Raw genomic sequence first — 21,044 nt, 5'->3', positions numbered from 1 at the left:
AAATTTGGTGGATTTTCTTTTTCCATATAATTAATTTTTTTAATTACAAAATGGTCCCATAAATATTACTATTTATCATATGGTCCCCATCACTCCAATTTTCTTTTTTATTTTATTTTATTTTATTATTTATTTTCATTTTTCTAACAAACAAAGGTAAAGACATGGGCCAACTCTCTTGTCAACTTTAATAAGTGCAAATAGCTGCCTAGGGGTAAAAGGGTAATTTCAGTTCCCGTTTATTTGGTAAGTTTATAGTGACATACCTTTTAAAAGGGCTCGAGTCTCTCAATAAACACCATACGCTTAAGGTCCTTTTTCCCTTTGCATTTAAGTATCTACTCATCATATAACTAGCTATCTAAGGGTAAAAGAGTAATTTCAATTCTCATTTATTTGGTAAGTTTATAGTAACGTACCTTTCAAAAGGACTTAGGTCTCTCGATAAACACCATACGCTTAAAATACCAACTTGGGAGAGAACGATAGACCTATTTTTCCTTTGCATTTAAGTATCTACTTATCATAGAGCTAACCCACGTTCTATTTAAGGACCCAATACTTAAAATAGAGAAGTCATTTTTTTTTTGTGAAAAAATTCAAATTAATAAATGACGGAACCATCAACGTAGTCATAATTCAATTAGTTAAAACATATATCATCGGTTAAGATTAAGTCGAAGGTTTAAAAATTACCAAAATCTCCCTTGAGTAATTAGTATTTAATTTAAACTTTATTCATCATTCTTAAATTTTATTTTAGTATTTTAATTTTAGAAATTATTTTTCCAAATAATCCGTTCGAACAAGTTATAATATAAGTAATTTTGATTTTTTAAAAATCTCGAGAACAGCTGTTGTTTATCGGTGTTAGTTGAATACTTTTCCTATGTACTGATGGGTGAAATATTGGATTTGAATCAGAATTCGGTACTCGACATCGACATCATTTTAAATGGACGAATTTAGCCTTGTTCCCTAACTTATTCTTTATTCTAAATATTTGAAATTTTAGTGATTTCAATGTTACTTAAGTTGGTAAATATGGTGTCGGCTGATAAAGAGAGAAGAGGGGTAAGGAAGCAACGACGTGTCGGCCGCGATACGTGTGCTTCACGTGTTCGAAAGGTGTGGGGTGGCCATGTTTCAATTTCAATAATATAATTGGTCTACATTTCTCTTCCTTTTTTTTTTTTTTTTCTTTTTTTTAACATTTAAATCAAGTTAATTATTCACCGACAGTCTTGCCGAAAATCTTCAATTTTTTATTTATTTATAATAATCGAATATTTATCTACACAATTTCAATGTTTTACATTATAAATTTAATTATTATACTTTGAATATTTATTTGTTTAATCCATTAATTAATGTTTCAATATCTAGAATTAGATATGTAAAATTAATTGATCGTCATGTGACATATCAATTAAATAATCTTTTATATCTATATGATGGATAAATTGATGAACATATGATGCGAGTGTTATATTTGTTAATGTATATGAAACTTTTGAAATATAATATTTGAGATTTTAAAACTAATTTTTTTTAAGAAAATAAATTCAAAGATTAGAATATAATGCAGAAAAAAGGTCACATAATCGATTATACTCAAAATGATGGTCAACATCAACTTAAATCAACAATTAATTATCCCTATTTTCTTGAAAAAAAATTATAATACAAAAAAAGTAAATATAATTAAAATTTAAACTACCACCAATATTAAGATTTTCATAGCATAAAATGACTAATTCAAGTATAACTTAGTGGATAAGACACTAACTAACCATTTAAAAATCGGTAATAATTCAAATTTTACGAAAATTTAAATACCAAACGATTAAAATGAGACAAAGAGAAGTCATTTTCTTCAAATAAATAAATAAAAGACAAAAAGTTCTAAGGAAAATTAAAAAGGCAAAAAAAGAATAAATAAATAAATAAAATGAGATTTATAGAAATAAAATATTAAAAATAATAATAATAAAAAAAGGATATGTGGACTAAAGTTTTCTTTGTAACGTATGATAGCAAATAATTGGGTTCATCCGAGTGGTGGGCATTGACACACCAAATATTTGAGAAGAGACGCTGTCCCACTTGTTTTGTCTCTGTCATACAACATTTTGCTGTCCCACTCCTTTTCAAGATTTTGACTGTTTCAAATATATAGCAAACAAAATACCTCCAAAATGGTAAGCAATCCCAAATCTATGAAGAGGAGACACTCCGGAGCAATACGAGGCTGGTAGCTCAAAGCACAATGCTCGTAGTTCGATACAAGGACAAAGAAAGACATGTAGCTCAAAGATAGAGCGCACGATTATGAATTGAAACAAGTCACAACAAACTAAGATATCAATGGTTTGAGTAAGAAATTCGGCAGCCACAAAACATGAACTATAACTCAAAATATTAGAACTAATAACAATTAAATACGATATTGGAAGTTTAAATCTGCTCGTGTAGAAAATTACAATAATGTAGGAATACATGAGACTACACATCTAAGAATCCTATCTACTCATGCAAACTAAACTTTCCTCCGAACAAAGATCTGTTTGAATATTCTACTACGACCATTTCTATTATTATTCATAGAACATCATCGATGACTTTCCACCATTACTTTGCAAAAACGCTTTGCAAAGTACTTTTAAAAATAATATGATATCATTCACTTTCAACATGCATGGACCAATTCATCAAGCTTCCACAAGATTTTTAGACCATTAGATTGAGGGAAAGCATCCTTACAACTACAACTTCGTTTATTAGGAAAGCCAAACCAATTACAGATAGATACATACATCCAAGATTCTTTTTACAAGTAACGTCTGAGAAAGCTTGTCAAATCTAGTCATAGATGTATACAGAATACCATAATCTTGAAGCTGGGAAACTAATATTACCTGCCAAGACCAACTTAACTAACCGTAGCATCGAATTGGGTCATTGCAGCCTTTAGCAGCAGATTGCTTGGAGCCAAACCTCCCACCTTTCTCAAGGTATTGCTGATGGTATTCCTCCGCTCGGTAGAATTTCTTGGCAGGAAGAATCTCAGTCATGATCTTCCTGTTCAATAACTTCTGGTGGCGTTCCATTGATTCGAGAGCCGCTTTCTGTTGTTCAGGAGTGTAGAAGTATATGCCAGATCTGTATTGTGTTCCCACATCATTTCCCTGTCAACCCAAACAATATGAATACTATTACTTGGATTTAGATCAGGGAATGAATAGAAGACTCATATCATATGCATAATAATGGAAGAGTTATCTCAATGCTAAATTTCGTGTATGATGCATCTTTCAGTACAAGAAATAAGATAAGTAGCTCATGCTAGAAAATGACACAAGTAAGAAACAAGAACAATATGTTTAGATGTCTGTAGTACTTGAAAAATAATACTTCTTTCCCCAAATTGGTCGGAGGATGATTTTCGAGTCATTTGAAATGCTGGTCGAGTGGGATCCATATCCCCTGAAATCACTGATTCAAAGCTTGAACACTCCTATTTCTTTCTAACCCAATCCTCTATAAATGAAGCTTACAAGCGAACCTACCAAAGAAATCGTCCCCTGTCAAGAATAGGAGGATGCAAAAGGACTTTTCCTATTATAAGAGAACCGTTCTCTCGAACTAACAGCACCCTAAAAGCTTTAGACTGTAAGCCAAATCTTCAAAGAGGAGGTTCCTCCAAAGAATGTGACCCAAAGACTTAAATGCGTTTTTTTTTTTTTTTTTTTTTTTTTTTTTNTCACTACGAGTCAATGACCAAGAACTAAAATTGGGAAACCTCTGGATAAGGTATATGATGTTAATCCTCCATTCGGGTTGGGTTGACACAAAAGTCAAGTAGAAGGTGAAGTGGTTGGATTTTTCGAGCTGTCCAACCAAGGAGACAAAAATCTCGATCGAGAAAAACTGAGCAAAAGGAACGGGGCTAGGGTAAGCTGAGCGCATGACATGCCTTAAGAAAAACTCAGCTTTCTTAAGAATTTTACATTTGACCCCTAGCCCTAAAGAACAGCCGACAAACAAAAAAGAACAAAAGAAACCATGTCAGTCCATCCAATGGTCCAAGAAATGCATAGGCCACATACCAACTGATAATTTAATGAATCTGATAAAACAAGGCAAACAATGAGAACAGCTTTCTTAAGATTCAGGAAAGTGCCATTTAAAACACATTGGAGCTCTAACCATTGGAATGATGTCCATACTTAAATCGATCCTATATCAAGAAGCATCAAGTTCCAAGGAGAAATGCTATAGCAATTCAGTAAAAAAAGCAACGAATTTCTCAACCCTCACAAAGTTCCAAGGAAAAATATACAGCCACTCAGTCAAAAAGGCAACATTCTTTTCAGCTAAATTCTCAACCCTCAAATCACCTGAATCAATGCACTACCCTTAAACCTAAAACCAACACAGACATGGATAAGAAAGATAATACACAAACAGCATGCCCTCTTCTGAAATTAAGAGGTGTCTCCTTTGCCAATTTCACTTTTTCTTTTTCAATAAAAAATGTTCTATTCCAACTAAAGAAGCACAATGCACGAAAAAAAAAATATGGTAACAGAGACATAAATTACAATATCCAAAGTGAGGTGAAGTCATGTCTAGCCCTGCACAACCCAGCCTACGTTTGATAAACTCATCTAGCCCTGCACAACCCAGCCTACGTTTGATAAACTCAACATCTTAAACATATATTTCATGTTTTTATGCTATTAAAAACAGTCATCCTTTGCGTTCCTTCACATTGTTTACCAGGAAACACAACAAAAATACAGGAGTCATACATCTGTAGCGAAACATCAAAACAAACAGTCTTCCTCAACACAAGTAAAAATCTGCAATTATCAGTATGGTCATGAAAGCATCGTGCTTTGAATAACAAAGCATTAACAAAAACTTAACATCCCTCCATAGACTTCTAACGCAGTTCATATTTGTCCACTTCGTTACTATTATATTTTTCAGAAGCAAATATATGCTTTTCCTTTCTCCTGACCCATACAAAACATGAGGCTTTACCATTTCAAATCAACAAGCAATCCGCATCAGAGAAAATGAACTCAAATGTGAAATTAGTGAGCATCCAAACTCCAATTCTATAAAATCTTGACAAAATAACCAAGGAACTCCAATAATCCCAAGAGGAACTACCCAAACAAAGGTTAACCAATAGAAATTTCAAAAGAAACACAAAGAACTCAGTCAAGAACCATAACATATCACAAGAATTGGTAAAAAAAAAAAAAAAAAAAAAAAAAAAAAAAAAAAAAAAAANCCTGCCGATTAAGAGTAGTAGGATCATGTCGAGCCCAAAACGCATCAAGCAGAGACTCGTAACTGCACTCTTTGGGATCATACTGAACCCGAACGACCTCAGAGTGATTGCTCTGCCCCGAACAAACATCCTCATAAGTCGGATTATGAATATGCCCTTGAGTGTAACCGACCTCCGTTTTGGTCAAACCGGGCACTCGTTGAAACGCCAATTCGACGCCCCAAAAGCAGCCCGCCCCAAATTGGGCAAACTGCTGGCCCGGCGCCGGAATGTCATCGTCTGGACCTTGTGCAATCGCCAACGACTCCGGCGAGGCCTCGGTGGCTCTGGACCCGAATCCGAGCTTGTTCCAGAGATTCATGGACGGCCCTTCTGAAGAAATGGGTCGGTAAGTTTTGGGGAAGGGAGAGGGGGGTTTGATTGTGAAATTGGATTGAGGGAAGAAGGGTTTTGAGGAATTTGAAGTGGATTTTGAGAGAGAAAAGGAAATGAGAAGTAGCAGAAGAGAGACAGCAGAAGAATAAGAGGGTATAGCCCAGTTTTTTAGCATTGCGTAAAGAGAAAGGACGGGACCAAAACGTGTTGGAATATTAAATCTTGTTCCCCAAGGGATGACCCTCTGATACGAAATCGTTACGAATTGGGATTGGCACTTTGAGGGAAGCTTCTTTTCTGTTTTTTTTTAGTGTTAATTTGCTTAAAAAACATTTAAAATATTCTTAAAACTTTTAAATTTGGATTGACATTAAATTTGTTTAAGAAGTAAAAAAAATGCATCTACAAACAAACTATTGCTAATATTAGACTTGTAATCATAAGCTTTAAAATTATATTATATATATACAGTTGATAATTAACAATCAAATTCAAATCTATATATTCCAATCCCTAACTTCATATATGCTTAAACTAGACAAATTAAACTAGACAAATTACTATTAACTAAGACTTAGACAAACTTCTGAAGTTTAATAAATACCCATTTAAACTAAGAAACAAATTCTTATATTCTAAGTATATAATAACAATAAAGGGATAATAAGTTTTAACCTTCAATTTCTTACCTCAGACAAACTAAAGAAAGTTTAGATGTTTACCACTATAAGTTTTCATATTTTCGTGTGTTTAAATTAATTAATGTTTTCAAATAAAATCTAAGAGATAATTTAAATTAATACTAATAAAACCTAAACTTTATAGGTATAAATTGATTAAAGGTTGGACTTCTCTGCACACACGGCGCAATACGAAGGCATTCTCTTCAATGAAACATAAATTTAGGAGTAAAAATGAACTCACTCAATTTCTAAAGCAGACAAGACTGGTCGGACTTGAGCTGCAGCCACATACAGACTTCAGTTCTTTTCAAAGCAGCCAGGGCCTGGAAGTCATGGACATGGCTAACGGGAGATGGAAGCCGGTTCCAAAAATTGATGGCGCGCTGCATGTTCATGTGGGAGGTTCTGAGCAATGGGCTTTACAAGGTTTTGTACACAGTCAACTCTGGGAGCACAAGAATCACCATTACCAGTCTGCACAGCTTGGGAATGGACGAGAAAACGAAGCCTGCAGAAGAGCTTGTGGATGAACAAAATCCATAGAAATGTAAAGAGAGCAACTTCAACGATTTTCTCAAATTTCTCTTCAGCAATGATCTTGCAGAAGGAAAGAGCTTCATCAACACAATCAAAATCCAGGAATAAAGCTCAGGTTATCGCTAGACTGATGTTTCAATTTAGTTTTTCTAATTATGAAGGTAATGATAATTACAATAAAATTAGCCTACATAGCTTAAAGTTTATGAACTAAGATTTATTTGTAATGGCATACACTTGGAGACAGTTCAAATGAAATATTCTAAAAATAAAACAAGATGATAAATGAAAATTCGAATTTGGAAAGAACAAAAAAGAAATATAGATTTCTTACATATAAAAAATGTACAGCAATAATTTCAGATGAGTTAATCTATATCATAACTGTAGCCCAAAGTGCGCACAGTATTGATTATTTCACTCACTTCAATCGAGTACTAAGCAGAAATAAGGTTGATTTTGAATTCAAATCCAAACAAACAATAATTTCATTAAAAAACAAGTCTACAAGCATTAACAGCATTGAATCCATATTTTTCTCTTATATTTAGTAAAGATATGTGATAGCATTTGAGAATTTCTTCAATATGATTACATGTATGGATTATATAATTTTATTGTAAGTAAACGAATGTAAAACTCAGACAAAGTCAGATTCGAGAAAAGTCTAGTTGATTACCAATCGATGTGCTCGGCCTTCAGTCAGGTCATTCATCAAACAGATTTGTTCCAATTCGCAAGCCGATTCTTCTTGCTTCGGCTACATTTTCTCCCTGCCGTTTCCAGCATACAACGCGCATCATCACACATTTCAAAGTCAGATTCGAGAAAAGTCAAGTAAATTACCAATCGATGTGCTCGGCCTTCAGTCAGGTCATTCATCAAACAGATTTGTTCCAATTCACAAGCCGATTCTTCTTGCTTCGGCTACATTTTCTCCCTGTCGTTTCCTGCATACAACGCGCACCATCACACATCTCAGTCTCGCTTCTCCGCCTCTCCATTTCCTTCTCATCTCATCTCATCGCGAAACACAACTTGAAAGAAACAGAAAAAATGCACCGATCGGTGAGCTGGAACCGATTCTCCGATGAATACTACTCGTCCTCCTCTCCGTCGCCGGCGCTGTCATCGACGCCAGGCCAGGCGTTGCGATTATCATTTGACGGAAATGAGCAGCCGACGAGTTATCCAGCGGATGAGATGGTGAAGCGAGAGAAGGCGCGATTCAAGTTCGCCGCAACTGCTGTTCATGTGATTCCTCTCGTTTTGGTGCTCTGCGCCATTCTTCTGTGGTTCTTCTCCAATCCAGGTAAGAGAAGATCGTAACGTAACGCAGGTAGATTTCGAATTCTCCTTCTTCGAATCTTTCATTCTTTCCCGCCATTGGTTTTTCCGGGAAAATGAAATAAAATTTCCCTGTTCCGAAACTGAGAGTTTTCCGCTAATCCAACAAATTCCAAATTTCTTTTTTTTTTTTTTCTTTTATCTAAAAAAATTAAACTTAAAATTTTATATAATAATTTTAAATTTAAAACACTCCCATAACATTCCTACATTAAAAACGATATTTTAAATTTTAGAAACTAATTTAAAACTGATTTTCAAAAAATATTTTAAAATTTTTGTTAATATTTTTAAACTCATTTAAAATCTTTAAAAATACCTTCAATTTTTTTTTTTAAATATTTTTATTATTGATATGTAAATTAAACCTTTCAAAATAATATTAATGTCTTCAAATTTTAAAATTTTAAAATGTGCATATATTTTTATTTGTTGTGTTTTTATTTTTAGCAGTATTTCAACATTTCAATAAAAAAATAAATAAATTGTCTCGAGCAATTCAAATTTTTTATAATGAATTTCATATTTATTAGCTAAGTTTTAAAAAATAAATAATTTTTTTTAAATTACTTTTTTTTTTTTTCAAAATTGAGATTTTTTAAAAATATGATAAAAAAAATATATTAATATTTCATTTATATAAAGTAGGGCAACGTATATTTAGTATTTATTTATTTATTATTATTGTAATTGGCTTTTTTTTTTTTTTTTNGATGAGATGGGATCCAATGGCAGCAAGAATTGAAGGATTGAACGTTGAGGGGGAAATTGAGAGGGAATTTGGTGGTGCCCAAAACGAAGCTCTCCCAATCTTGGACTCAACTCCCTCTACCCTCAAAATCAAGAGGCTCCATTAACCTCCTATCAAATGTTACGATACTACCTACGTATTATTATACCTACTCGTACTGACGTTGTCGATAAAGCTTTCGATAGATAGTACCATAATAGAGAAGGTTCTTTATGAGAACGTTGAACGAAATAAAAGATTTTGAATGCTAGACATAAAACTTTAAATCAACTACCAACTACTTATGTCGTTGTCGATAATACCGTTTATTACAACACTCTTTTAAGCTTACCGTCTATTACAACACTCTTTTAAGCTTACCGTCTATTACAACACTCTTTTAAGCTTACCGTCTATTACAACACTCTTTTAAGCTTACCGTCTATTACAACACTCTTTTAAGCTTACCGTCTATTACAACACTCTTTTAAGCTTACCGTCTATTACAACACTCTTTTAAGCTTACCGTCTATTACAACACTCTTTTAAGCTTACCGTCTATTACAACACTCTTTTAAGCTTACCGTCTATTACAACACTCTTTTAAGCTTACCGTCTATTACAACACTCTTTTAAGCTTACCGTCTATTACAACACTCTTTTAAGCTTACCGTCTATTACAACACTCTTTTAAGCTTACCGTTTATTACAACACTCTTTTAAGCTTACCGTTTATTACAACACTCTTTTAAGCTAAAAGATTGATTTTGATCTCGTTACTTCTAAACTTTTAAAAAATATAATTATCTTTAAATAAAAAATATATATATATCAATAAACTCCTTAAATTTAAAAGTGTTTTTTAAATAAAATAAGGGCCGTTTACCTCAAAAAATTAAAATCTTAAAGTATTTTTTTATGAATAAAATACAAAATTTATGAATTTCTTTTAGTAATTAAACCAATTTGAATCAAAATTGGTTTTTCGAATTTACATATAAAAGAACGATTAGATATTGAGTTTTTTTTTTTTTTTTTTTTTTTTTTTTTTTTTTTTTTTTTTTTTTTTTTTTTTTTTTTTTTTTTTTTTTTCNCGTAATAATTTAATCTCTTTTATATATATATATATATATATAGTATTTTAGTCTTATAATTTATTTTCTATTATGAAAATTATTGTTAATAATTAATTAATTTATTAAAAAAAAACATAGTGGATAATTAAGGGTTTTTTTTTTTTTTTTTTTTTTTTTTTTTTNGATTTATGGCTAAATTGAATATATATTTTTTGATTTTGAAAAGATATTTAATAATCGAAAATATACGAAGAATCAAAATAAAAAATTAAATGACATCTTATTTTAAAAGGTTTGCTTATTTATTTATTTAGAATTTACCTAAAAAAATAAAGAGTTTTCTACCAATGTAGGCTTTAAGAATATTTTTTGAATTTTATGCCAATAATATGTTAATATACGTATAAATCGTGGACATAACTTAACACTAAATTATTGACGCTAAAATTTATATTTTAAAATTTTAAAAATCAAAAGAAAATTCTTTAAATTTGTGTCCGATTTAAACTATAATTTAATCATTTTCTGCTTATCAGTTGGATTTCTTTCAGATTACTAGTGGGTCAAACATTCGCGGGCTAGGAGAGGCGGCGGCAGCGACGGGGGCGATCCGATTCCCCAATCCGAATCTCGAACTTCTTCCTCACAAAACCACAGCGCTGGTGGTTAAGAGTCCGATTCATAAGTGAAACTCGGTTAGAGACATGGCGTTGAAGTTCTTGAACAAGAAAGGATGGCACACCGGCAGTCTCCGGAACATAGAGAATGTCTGGAAGGCGGAGCAGAAGCACGAGGCCGAGCAGAAGAAGTTGGAAGAGCTCCGTAAACAGATCCATGAGGAGAAGGAGCGCCAAGAGTTTCGTCTTCTTCAAGAACAGGCCGGCCTCGTTCCGTATGTGTTTCCTTATGTCTTTCTTCTATCGTCTTGTTTACAGATCGAATTTTATATTGTATAGGTAGTTTGTGAGTTTCAAATTCAATTCGATCTCTGAGTAGATAAGGATTGAAAATGTGTCCTCGGTTAGGATTAGGGTTAGTGTTAGGGTCTAATTTGTTCGATCGATTTGGCTAATATTCGGTTTTTGGTCGATATGGCGTTTCAGGAAGCAGGAGAGATTGGAGTTTCTTTATGAATCGGGTTTGGCAGTCGGGAAAGCCAGCGAGTCCGATGGATTTAAGAGTCTCGAAACCCTACCTATTACATCTACTCCCGCGGCTTCCTCTGACCCATCTAGTTCCAAGGTACTGTTACACTCGTTGTCTCTGTTCTATTAATTTGTGTGCTTTGGCTATGTCTTCGGTGCTCAATCATGATTTTGTTGCATTTTTGTGTTGTTTTTACAGGAAGCCGCTGTCCCAGGAGCTCTGTTTGTGGATAAACTTCCTTCTGCTAATGACGCATGGAGGAAGCTTCATTCTGATCCTTTGCTTATCATTCGACAACGTGAGCAACAAGCTCTTGCACGCGTTAAAAACAATCCTATTCAGATGGCTATGATTCGCAAGACTGTAAGTTCCAATTTTCCCTGCTGTTTTATTTTCTCCTTCATCGCAAAACAATCCTACAATCCTATTAAGCATTGGCTGTGGAAATTATATGGAAATATTCTTCTTCCATTCATTCTTGTCCAGTGAAACTCTCTAAAACTTATATGTTAGCATGTCTATGGACACTTGTTGGTTGTGTGATGAAACAGATTAAGTCCACTTGTCCGCTTTGGCCTGTTACGTATCGTTATCAGCCTCACAGTTTTAAAAGTTTTAAAACGCGTCTGCTAGGGAGAGGTTTCCACTCTTATGAAAAAAAAAAATGCTTTGTTCCCCTCTCCAATTGACGTGAGATCTCAATCCACTCTCTTTCGGGGTCCAGTGCCCTTGCTGGCACTCGTTCCCTCCCCTAGCATAACGGGCCAAAGCGGACAATATCAGCTAGCAGTGGGCTTGGGCTTTTACATGCAAGCTCTTTCCTTTTTCGATTTGAAGAATTGATTTTGAGGGTTTTTTTTTCTCTCTCCATACATATTTATAGGTTGAAGGGGAAAAACACAAGGAAAAGAAACCTGATCATAAAAGAGATCGAAAGAAGCAGCGACATAGTAAATCTAAACATTTTTCTCCCGAACGAGATCATGATTCTGAAGATGCCAGCCCTGAGAGGCAGAGAAGGAAACATGGTCATGAAAAGAGTTCAAAACATGATGATAATTCTTATTCCGAAGATAGGAGGAGAACTGATTATAAGAATGAGAGAGATCATAAAGATGATCGCGACAAGGGTTCAAGACATGATGATCATTCTTATCCCGAAGATAGGAGTAGAACTAATTATAAGAATGAGAGGGATCATAAAGACGATCGTGACAAGAGTTCAAGACATGATGATCATTCTTATTCTGAAGATAGGAGGAGAACTGATTATAAGAACGAGAGAGATCATAAAGATGATCGTGACAAGAGTTCAAGACATGATGATCACTCTTATTCAGAAGATAGAAGGAGAAGAAATGATTATAAGAACGAGAAGGACCATGACAGAGGCTCGAAATATGCTGCAGCACAAACGACGTACGATCAGTCAGATCGAAAGTCATCCAAAATCAATTCTCATGATTCTACAGAGAGACATCATGACAGATCAAAGAGATCGAGAGATTCTTATGCTAACAACGAAAAGGTGAGCAGAAGAGTGGGGGAATCGAGATCTTATGAACCCAATGCTTCTGAAACACCTCATGAGTCGCGCCATAAGCACCGTAGGCCTGCTACAAAGCTTTCAGAAGAAGAGCGTGCTGCTAGGCTGCGTGAGATGCAGCAGGATGCCGAGTTACATGAAGAGCAAAGATGGAAGCGTTTGAAGCAGGCAGCTGAGGATGATGCACTGGAAGCCAAACAAAATGCAGCAGTGCCCTCAAGCAAAAATTTCTTGGACGCTGCTCAGAAAAGCATGTATGGTGCCGAGAAGGGAGGAAGCTCAACGATCGAGGAGAGTATTCGTCGTAGGACGTATTATTCACAGGGTAAATCTGATATTGAAGCCAATGCTTTTCGACGGTAATGCACATCACCTATACACTTTGCTTATGATTATTGTATAACATCCTTTCTTAGTGTTTCTGCTGCTGTTGACTCTGAAGAATTGCTTCTTGAAAACATTTGGAGTTCATGTATTTGTATTATCTTTTCAATCCATTAGTATTATACTTATCTATAGTGAAATTTGTACTAAATTAATAGCAAAATTGTGATCATTATGAAACAAAAGTCATTTCATATTACTTTTTGATCTCGTTTACATAATTCTTGATGATTTTTTGTCCCATGTCTTTCAGCACCATTCCTCAAGGCTAAATGTTCATGTTTTTTTTTTTTTTTTCAAATATCAGAAGGATGGAGTGATAGTATAGTCCACCGTCGATGAAGCCGAAGGTTTTGGAGGCTTTCGATGCATCGGTCGAATGATCGAGCTGGAGTAATAATATTGCTTTGGGCACTTGAAGGATTAAGACGTGTGGAAATACTCAAGGAAAGCAAAAGTGAACGTAATTTACTAAGTTGTTCCTACTTACAAGCTTAAAACGAATCGGGACAAAAGAAATAAGACAAACACATAAAAGTATAGCTACTCTTGTGTGTGGGGCATTAAATTAGAAGAACAACGCATGTCGGTCTCCCAACTTCGTTAGAATGCATTGTTTGTGTGTTTGTTGAGTGCATGAAAATTAAGTCTCACTATCTCACTTGTTTTACGCTCACTTCCTTTTTTTTATTTTCATCGCAACATATCCAAATTATATTTTTATCTATACTAACTCTAGAGTACACGATCGATATAAATTTTGATTGTAAAATGTCTAGAATTATTATAATTGTTTTCTTGTGGGTAAATCCTATAACTTTTCAGGTAGTATTTGCTAGCGTGTTGATTTATATTTGAGCCGGCGTACTGGACGACTACTACCTTTTGTGTGATGCTATCATTTCATCGCTTCATTTTCTTGTCAATTGTACCCGCTTCATCATTACTTTACCAATGCGTACACCGTGTTCACAACGACGAGTTTGTCCACGTCACCTCTTTAAAATCATATATATATATATATATATATATATTGTTGGAAGTACTTCACCTTTTAAGATAAGCAATGCACTGACTAAATGAAGCGTCAACATCTCAGTTAAATGGGCCAGGGTCCACTAGGCCCAGAATGACAGGTCCACATAAAAAGTAAAATATTTGTATTTTCAAATCCCATCCGTGAAAGGGTTGAACTGCGAATATTTAGAAATTAAGGGAAAATAAGAAATTTCAGAAAGTTCTGTGGTGAAAAACGCGAATTTCAAACATTTTTCTCGTTCTTCAGTTCTACAAATCTTTATTTCATCTTCTGCCTTTTGTCGTCGACTTCATCACTCTCTTCCTTTTCGTCTCTCTCGTTTCTGCCCTTTGGATCGCCCACCGGTCTGAATTACCTTGACCGGTTCTAATCCGGTTGCGCTTTTCCCCTTTCTAGATCAGCATTCCACCAACAATCATGAATCCTGAGTAGTAAGTCGCGTTATTGATCGAATCTTTTTCAAGCGATTCCCGTATGTGAATAACTTTTGATTTTGTTTTGTTTCGTTTCGTTTGGCGACAATGATCCATTAGGATAGTTTCAATAACTAGGTTTCAGTTTTTCTTTCTCCTTTGTTTGATGCTTGTTTTTTTTTATATACATATTCTGTCAATTTAAGGATTAGATCTGTGATTCTCATTTTTCTTTGTAATGAACGATTTTCTCTTGAGGTGGATGAATTCGATTGTTTTTGGATTGATCGAATCTTCTAATTCAAAGCTCTTGTTCGGTTAAGGAAAACAGAATTCAGAGCGTTCTTATTTTTGATTGGTCGACAAACCATTGAATTGAATTGAATTTTATGTTGATAGGAGGGGGCCAATTACCTTTTAGTTTCTCTTAAATTCAAAACGTATATATAATACCCTTGAAATTCTATTGTTTTTCCACCAATTGGTCTCCCTAAAATGTTTAGTGTTGAGATTATCTATGAAAATTTTGCCTTTTCTGAAAATTTCCAACTTGACGTCTTCATGGATGGCATTTTTTTTTCTTTGTTCTGTGTATGGATATGGAATTTGGTTCTCTTGGATGCGAAGGCATTAGGCATCATATATTTTTTATAAATAAATGAAAATTTGATAAGTTACAATTCTCTTTGTCCCTACTGGTTTGCTTTTTTCTAATTTGCCTTTTCAGTGTTTGAATTATTAACATTGTTCGTCGAGCTGGACGACTGCTTGCTTTGATCTTTAGTTTAAGTTTATTTTATTCAAGCAAATGATTATTAATTAAATCAGTTGCTTAAGAATGTAAAACAGATACCCAGATAAATTTTCATCGTAGGCTGTGGATGTTCATGATTGTAACTTTTAAGTAATTGAGTTTGTAACATTTGAGTTTTTTTATTTTTCTAATTTGGTTTTCTCTGATAGTGACTACTTGTTCAAGCTCTTGCTTATTGGGGACTCTGGAGTTGGCAAATCATGTCTTCTTTTGAGATTTGCTGTAAGATTCATTACTCTATCATCGTCTGTTCAACATTTGTAACTCTTAGGTTACACCCTTCATCTTCATTAAAATCGATTTTTGATTACCTCTAGATTATTATGTTATGGATTACTGAATGTTGATACATAGTGCTTGTTATATATCCATTCGAACTGCGTAGATCCGAAGTGGCAAAGCAAATGAAATGTATGTTTGAATTAGAAAGTTTCGAAAGTTTTTTCGAACAAGAGATGAAGAGTTGGGAATTATATATTGTAGTGGAAGGTTTCGGATCCGATAGCTCCTTGATCTTTTTCACTATTGTGATAATTGTGGCATGACATCTCATGATACTGAAGAAATTGCTTTCTTGTTCTTCCATTTTGACAGTTATTAAATTGCCTACTTGCCAGGGGTTTTTCTTGTTTGGATAGTTGCTTTCTTGGAGTTTCATCTACTGATTGGTTTCTTTTGTATCTTATATACAGGATGACTCATATCTGGATAGTTATATTAGTACCATTGGAGTTGATTTTGTAAGCTTTTATGATCCTTTAAGTTCAAACCCATTCTGTTTTAATTATGTATCTGCGCTCTGATCACTTAAGGATTTTGATGTTCTAGAAAATACGCACCGTGGAGCAGGATGGAAAGACAATTAAACTCCAAATTGTGAGACTTTCTCTCTACACGTGCGCACACACATGTATATATATATTGTGACACACACATACATACATAGGCTTTCTGTAAGTCCTCTTTTCTGACTTCTGGAGTATTCAGTGGGATACTGCAGGACAGGAGCGTTTTAGGACCATCACCAGTAGCTACTACCGTGGGGCACATGGCATAATAGTAAGTCTTATGCATTATAGCTCCATTATAGCAACTTTTCTCTAATCACAGAACTCTGAGTTTGTTTCCCTCGTTGGTTCAGATTGTTTATGATGTAACAGACCAGGAGAGTTTTGAAAATGTTAAGCAATGGTTAAACGAAATTGACCGTTATGCAAGTGAAAACGTAAACAAGCTTCTAGTTGGCAATAAGTGTGATCTTCCTAATAAAGTAGTGTCCTATGAATCAGCAAAGGTAAAAGCAATTTGTCGACTTAAATTACTGATAGCCTTGGAGGCATGAGAAACCGAGTAAAATTCTTTTGATGATCTCACATGTTTGTAGGCTTTTGCTGATGAGGTTGGGATCCCATTTATGGAGACAAGTGCAAAAGATGCTACCAATGTAGAACAGGCATTTATGGCCATGACTGCTGACATTAAAAATAGGTATATCTCCCTCTCTTGTGTACTAGTGGGCAGAATTATGACTCTAGATTTCTACGAAAATAATCATTTAAAACAGTATACAGTAGCGATTATAGGTTAAGTAGCAATCTAGGGTCGTTACACAATGACACAAAAAAAAAGAACCAAATATTTCAACTTAGTTTCGTTTTGTAGACCACTTGAACAATTACTAATCTTCATGCTCTGCATCCAGGATGGCAAGTCTGCCTGCAAACAATGCGAGGCCACCTACGGTGCAGCTACAGGGGCAACCCGTCAACCAGAAGGGTGGATGTTGTTCTTAGTTGGTTGTTTCTGCCATTGCAAGTGTGCATTGTGCACGTAATATCAAGTGCATTCGAATCTCTCTCTATAAAGTATCTGAAATCCCATTCATTTCAAATAGACCTTGAATTGTCACTCTATACCTTTCTGTATTATCAAAGCAGTAGTATTTCCTTTTTCTTCTTTCCAATACCTGTTTTAAGCTGCCGTGTAGGGAACATTTAGAGGTATAGTTCAAGCCATCTCTCAGTTTATTTGCCTCATTAATATTTGTTTGGAGAATGCTTGGATGCTTTATGTTTCTGACTTTAGATAGCAAATGGTAGAGCTTAAGAATGCTCAAATTTGTCTTCTTTTTTGTGTTGATGGGTCATTTCATAGTTTTCTAATCTCAATGGCTCGATCGATGGTTAGTTGCATGGCATTAGTAGTTGGGAACACCTGCATAGCCATCTTAGGTTCAATATAAGTTTATGTATGAGCCAAGAAGGCTTTGTTTGAGGATGAGGAACTTTGTCGTACATGCGACGAATCTTGAACGGTATATAAGTATAGAGTTAGTATAGAGTTAAAAGTAGCCTGCGCACACTTTTTTTTTAATAAGAAACTGAACTTTCATTGAGTAATATGCTCGAAGAAAATGTATAGCTAAAACATTTGACATGTTTAGGGATCGTAACAACATAAAAGTTTGATATTAAGATACGAAAGCAGTTTTTTTATTTATTTATTTATTTATTTATTTAATAATTACTCTTATGTTTTTATCCAAGAAATAATATATGAACCTATTTAAATCGATTTGTTTAAAATATATTTTCTATTAAATAAATTATGAGCAAGAAGGAAACTTTCCTCGAGTCTCGAAACTTTGCTACCTAACCCAACATAATCTTTTTATCCAATATATTATTTTTCTTACTTTATATGAAATTCACTTTTCAACTAAAAATATATATATATATATATATATATATATATATATATATATATATATAATAACAATATTAAGGTTCTTCATCATGTAACTCTAATTCAAAATATTAAAATTCAAGCTAGTAATTGTTTTATGAAATAAATATTAATGTAAAAATGAAGACAAAAATAAAAAAATTTCGAATTAAGATTTACAAAAATATTTGACAAATTCTTAATTCATCAAGAAAATTATATAATAATTTTAAAAATAACAATTATGATTAAAAAAAATCATCAAAAAAAAATTATATAATAATTTTAAATATAACAATTATGATTAAAAAGTCAAATCATCCACCTTTAAAATGATAATTGATGTCTCAACAAAATAAGCTAAAGCTCTTGTGAACAACCCGTGTTCATCATATGGATGGTCAATTACCCTACAACTTATAAGCAAAATCCATCCGTACAAGATTGAAGCAAACAATATCAAATTGAATTGAATATGGTTTACAAATCAATTATTACCTATTACATGCATAGAGAGGAGGCCAAAAACAAACATCTCATTCAAAAAAATAACACTTTTTCTTACTCTAATTAACCTTCTTATAGAAGATAAATTTCACATTTCTTTTTAATTTTCAATTTTTGCTTTTTTCTTGTTGGTTCATATAACTCTAATGGCTCCAGAAGTTTGAGAAGACAAGTTCTTAGCCTGTGGAGATTGGGGCAGTCCAATCTTGAGCTCTAGAGCATCTGTCTCAAAAGAGGCTGCCATGGCAGAAGCCTGCAACTGCACCATCAACGGTCTTTGAGGGGAAGACCTTGGAGAAGGAGGAATACCAGATGGATGGGCTACCAACGCTGCTGCTGCTGCTGCTGCTGCTGCATTCGGACTGCTTGTCCTTATTGGGCTCTTCGGCATTGCCATAACAGCTGATGATCTTCTTCCCAGCTTCACCAAAGGGATTATTGGAACATTATTAGGGGAAACTCCCACCTGATCACCATATTCAAACATTACATTACATCACCTACATTACTTGTTCTGTTTTACGTACGAGACACCGAGTCGTCCGTGTCTCGTTATGTTCATATTTGGTTCACCATGAGGTGCTCTGGGCTCCCCATTTAGAAAGAAGGTTCGTCTGCCCTTCGTTGGGTGGTGCTTGTGTGTAAGGTGCGCTACCAGAAATCAAGCTTGAAGCTCTCGCCTTACCAACCAGCGGCCATTCATTATGCTTATTTTCTCACGATTTCTTTACTATGACTAAGAAACGCTAAAGTTTTTAATCCGAGATTAGAACGAAATAATTACCACATAAGGAATCCCATGCAAATTTGCAACACCAGAAGCTGGTGATCCAGTTGTTGAAGGCACGAAATGAGGAGTATCCAAACAAAGATGAGGGAATCGATTGATAAGCTGTGTTGGTAAATTACTGACCTGTAACCATGTTCATATACAGTAAAAACAGCTGAATTCACCCATTTCTTACAGATTATAAACAGAAATTGATCAAAGAGATGAGAATTTCACCTGTTGTTGATTCTCAGAACTGTTCTTTGGCAGCAGAATTTGTGACGTTTCTCCATTAGCCCTCATTGAAGATGATGAAGCTTGGCATTCTTGAGAAACATTGTTCTATACACATATATATATAAACATAACACAATGTACACAACAGTTAAAAGCATATTCAGAGTAATTTTCCAGCAGAACTCCGATTTGATAACCATTTAAGTTTCGACTTTTAGTTTTTGAAGTTTCGGGTCGTTTTTCGTTCGAAAAATAGATTGGTATCGACACAAAGTAGATAATAAAACGAAGAAACTTACCGAATAGAAGTGGTGTTTATAAGTTTTTAAAACAAATATGGCTAAAATCATTTGGGAAGTTGATCGAGACACACGTCAAGAAGCAGTTGAGAAAACAAATTATTACTTTGATTTCTGGGATGTCGAAAAGACTGGCTCTGCGTTTCTTCTTATCGTTCGCATTCATCTTCCTCAAAAAGTACTTTTGGGCATGACTAGCTACTTGCGTCGGTGTTCGTGTCGTCACAAAGTTCTTCGAAATTCCTCTCCAATCCCCTTTCCCCAGCTTCTTCAAACCAGCCAAAAAGGTTCTATGTTCCTCCTCAGTCCATGGCTTTCCTGCATTATCTCACAAAACTTATACTCTGTACAATCTACGAATTCTCCCTAATACGTATTATCAACGATTGAGTTAGATTCATTCCCGCTAATCAAACTAATAGGCTTAAGATTTAATACAGACGCTTTGATTTTCCTTTTTTCTCCACAAATTTCTCAGAATACATAGGGATTTATGATGCAATTTCTTGAATGAAAAAAAACGATTACGTACCTTTCTTCCTCTCAAGAGCGGCTTTGCGTTTCGTGTTATGAATAAGGCCATCGGAAAGATAGCCACCGTCGTCACCGACGGCGGCATTATAACAGGCGACATTGTTTCCAGCCGCAGCGGCGTTGTGATTACATACATGAATATTCAAATTCCCCATGCTGAGACTCTTCCGCATAGATTCATCTCCATTATCCATCAAATTAACTCCAAACAATTTGACGCAATAGTTATTATTATTATTCCCCTTCGCAAAATTACTGCATGTTCGCGAATTATGTCCATTCAATCCACAATGCGAACATTTTCTCGGCGATTCCCTCACCATTTTCCCGAGAAACAAACAACCAAAGAGAAAACTGGTAACCCTAAGGCTGGTTTCCTTCTTCCTTTTTTTTTTTTTTTTCTCCTCCTCTCTCTCTCAATCAAAAACTGCTGCGAGAAAGAGAAAGAGAATTTGAATTGGAAGAAATTTGCTCATCGATTCATCAATAAACCACAACTCTCTCTCTCTCTCTCTCCGTCTCTCTCTCTCTCCGTCTCTCTCTCTCTCTCTCTCTCTCTCTCTCTCTCTCTCTCTCTCT

At 34.4% G+C, this 21,044-nt stretch overlaps 5 protein-coding genes across 8 annotated transcripts; 3 read left to right on the top strand and 2 right to left on the bottom strand.

Annotated features, from left to right (window-relative positions):
• Positions 1-2,707: 2,707 nt before the first annotated feature.
• On the bottom strand, positions 2,708-5,937 carry LOC111779060 (peptide methionine sulfoxide reductase A3-like). 2 transcript variants are annotated; one of them, XM_023659127.1, is made up of 2 exons: positions 5,310-5,937; positions 2,708-3,191 (listed from the first exon to the last, which is right to left on the bottom strand). In XM_023659127.1, the coding sequence occupies exons 1-2, from the start codon at positions 5,853-5,855 to the stop codon at positions 2,937-2,939; spliced, it is 801 nt and encodes a 266-aa protein (XP_023514895.1). In that variant the 5' UTR covers positions 5,856-5,937; the 3' UTR covers positions 2,708-2,936. The 2 variants fall into 2 exon arrangements, with proteins under 2 accessions (XP_023514895.1, XP_023514888.1); XM_023659120.1 differs by having other exon boundaries at positions 2,708-3,187; positions 5,306-5,933.
• A 1,812-nt stretch (positions 5,938-7,749) lies between these two features.
• Positions 7,750-8,272, top strand: LOC111777447. The gene has a single exon (XM_023657064.1). The coding sequence runs from the start codon at positions 7,753-7,755 to the stop codon at positions 8,227-8,229; it is 477 nt and encodes a 158-aa protein (XP_023512832.1). The 5' UTR covers positions 7,750-7,752; the 3' UTR covers positions 8,230-8,272.
• Positions 8,273-10,572: 2,300 nt separating this feature from the next.
• LOC111804610 (pre-mRNA-splicing factor cwc25-like) lies at positions 10,573-13,883 on the top strand. 2 transcript variants are annotated; one of them, XM_023689433.1, is made up of 5 exons: positions 10,573-10,945; positions 11,157-11,295; positions 11,398-11,562; positions 12,083-13,104; positions 13,437-13,883. In XM_023689433.1, the coding sequence occupies exons 1-5, from the start codon at positions 10,758-10,760 to the stop codon at positions 13,447-13,449; spliced, it is 1,527 nt and encodes a 508-aa protein (XP_023545201.1). In that variant the 5' UTR covers positions 10,573-10,757; the 3' UTR covers positions 13,450-13,883. The 2 variants fall into 2 exon arrangements, with proteins under 2 accessions (XP_023545201.1, XP_023545202.1); XM_023689434.1 differs by lacking the exon at positions 13,437-13,883 and having other exon boundaries at positions 12,083-13,325.
• A 446-nt stretch (positions 13,884-14,329) lies between these two features.
• On the top strand, positions 14,330-17,431 carry LOC111780668 (ras-related protein RABD2c-like). Its single transcript, XM_023661137.1, has 8 exons — positions 14,330-14,599; positions 15,545-15,617; positions 16,088-16,135; positions 16,224-16,271; positions 16,383-16,454; positions 16,537-16,689; positions 16,780-16,883; positions 17,098-17,431. The coding sequence occupies exons 1-8, from the start codon at positions 14,586-14,588 to the stop codon at positions 17,186-17,188; spliced, it is 603 nt and encodes a 200-aa protein (XP_023516905.1). The 5' UTR covers positions 14,330-14,585; the 3' UTR covers positions 17,189-17,431.
• A 1,145-nt stretch (positions 17,432-18,576) lies between these two features.
• On the bottom strand, positions 18,577-21,028 carry LOC111808844 (probable transcription factor At5g61620). Of its 2 annotated transcripts, none has more exons than XM_023695048.1 (5): positions 20,464-21,028; positions 20,038-20,249; positions 19,633-19,737; positions 19,411-19,539; positions 18,577-19,092 (listed from the first exon to the last, which is right to left on the bottom strand). In XM_023695048.1, exons 1-5 carry the CDS (start codon positions 20,786-20,788, stop codon positions 18,760-18,762), a joined length of 1,104 nt encoding a protein of 367 aa, XP_023550816.1. In that variant the 5' UTR covers positions 20,789-21,028; the 3' UTR covers positions 18,577-18,759. The 2 variants fall into 2 exon arrangements, with proteins under 2 accessions (XP_023550816.1, XP_023550824.1); XM_023695056.1 differs by having other exon boundaries at positions 18,577-19,047.
• Between the last annotated feature and the right edge of the window lie 16 nt (positions 21,029-21,044).

The sequence above is a fragment of the Cucurbita pepo genome, chromosome LG01 (assembly GCF_002806865.2).
Source record: "Cucurbita pepo subsp. pepo cultivar mu-cu-16 chromosome LG01, ASM280686v2, whole genome shotgun sequence".
NCBI lineage: Eukaryota > Viridiplantae > Streptophyta > Magnoliopsida > Cucurbitales > Cucurbitaceae > Cucurbita > Cucurbita pepo.
Note: the sequence above shows the minus strand (reverse complement) of the source record. Positions and strands in the feature narration are given on the sequence as shown.